Source organism: Lycium barbarum, chromosome 3 (genome assembly GCF_019175385.1).
Source record: "Lycium barbarum isolate Lr01 chromosome 3, ASM1917538v2, whole genome shotgun sequence".
NCBI classification, from domain to species: domain Eukaryota; kingdom Viridiplantae; phylum Streptophyta; class Magnoliopsida; order Solanales; family Solanaceae; genus Lycium; species Lycium barbarum.
The window spans coordinates 128,566,850-128,568,285 of NC_083339.1; the positions used below are offsets into that span (position 1 = coordinate 128,566,850).

The following is a 1,436-nucleotide window of genomic DNA, read 5'->3' on the forward strand; positions in this document are numbered from 1 at the left end:
ATGGGACGAAGGGGGTATTAGATTATGTTTTTGGTTATTATAATACAATTAATTTATTGGGCATGGTGTTAGCTAATGGTGGTGGTGTGGGTAGTAACTAGTGTTGATGTTGACTGCCAGTAGTGTTGATGGTGATAGATAGTGGTGGCGGTTGATAATTGCGGCGGATGATAGTAATAACTAATGGTGGTGTGTGAGAATGATGACGGTGAAAGAAACTAGTGCTTCATTAAACTCTTGGACACCTTCGTGGGAAACAACTCCAAAATGTCCAAATTGCAGAGATTAGCATAGCATATCTCATGCATGCTTTTATTTCATACATCTATTATTAATAGATTACAACAGATCATTGATTAGAAATCAGCAGTTGCCTCGGGTCTAGTACTCTCTCCTTCACAGACAAATCTGCCGTTTTTACCGAAATAGTAGCAACCCTTGTAACCCGTGCAACAGGTGGTGCATCCGGTGGGATAAATTATCGTCTTTCCACCTGAGCGAGGACATTTTGAATAAGCAATTCGTGGATCACAATTTAGGGTGCAAGGTTTTGGATTTTTGGGGTCAGACTCTCCTTCACAAATAAAAGTTCCGTCAGCACTGTAATAATTGCAACCCTTGTAGCCTGCACAACAGTTGGTGCATATGGGATTCTTTGGACTCCCTTCTGAACGTGGGCATATCCCAAAGCCAAGATTACCACATTCTTTTGTACAAGCCTTGGCATCAGCATGTTCCACCGTGCTTACAAGTAGAAAAATCCCTACAATAAATATAGCTTGATATTAAGGAAAAGCAACACTACATCTGTATGTGTCAAAGAAGAAAAGAGAAGGATAAAGAAGAATCTTACCAAGAACAATAAGTAGGTGAGCAAGGAAACTAACTTTGTGAACAGCCATTATGGATACTTTCTATATCGTGATTAATTACCTTGATTTCACTTTTGAGTGAGGAGGTTTATCCTTCTCCACCTATTTATAGCAAACGAGTAACAAAGAAAATAGTTAACTAGAACATTTTTCAAATAAGAAACTAATATTTTACTTTAGATAGATTAAAAATGAAATTCACCCACATCACTGGAAACGGATTGGGGTCCTCTCCATTTTCCCTTCTCTCAATTTTCCTCAAGTTCTACCTTAAATTAGGGATACATGACAAGTGTTAGAATTAATGGCTAAGATTTAATTGACTAAAACAAATGTTTAACCATGATTTATATAATTAATAACTTATCCATAAATATATTAAAATATTCTGTCTCTTCCTATTTTACGTTTCCCACTTTTTTTTCTGCCTACACAAAATTAGACTCATTATTCGATTGGTGGTATACTAATTCTATGATATCACAAATTCACATAATATATTCCATTATGCCATTACTAATTCACAAAATATATTACTAATTATATAGAATATCACCATCATTC

At 35.7% G+C, this 1,436-nt stretch overlaps 1 protein-coding gene across 1 annotated transcript; it reads right to left on the reverse strand.

The window, feature by feature from the left end:
• Positions 1-209: 209 nt before the first annotated feature.
• On the reverse strand, positions 210-1,003 carry LOC132632423 (proteinase inhibitor type-2 P303.51-like). Its single transcript, XM_060348348.1, has 2 exons — positions 854-1,003; positions 210-763 (listed from the first exon to the last, which is right to left on the reverse strand). Exons 1-2 carry the CDS (start codon positions 900-902, stop codon positions 357-359), a joined length of 456 nt encoding a protein of 151 aa, XP_060204331.1. The 5' UTR covers positions 903-1,003; the 3' UTR covers positions 210-356.
• Positions 1,004-1,436: the final 433 nt, after the last annotated feature.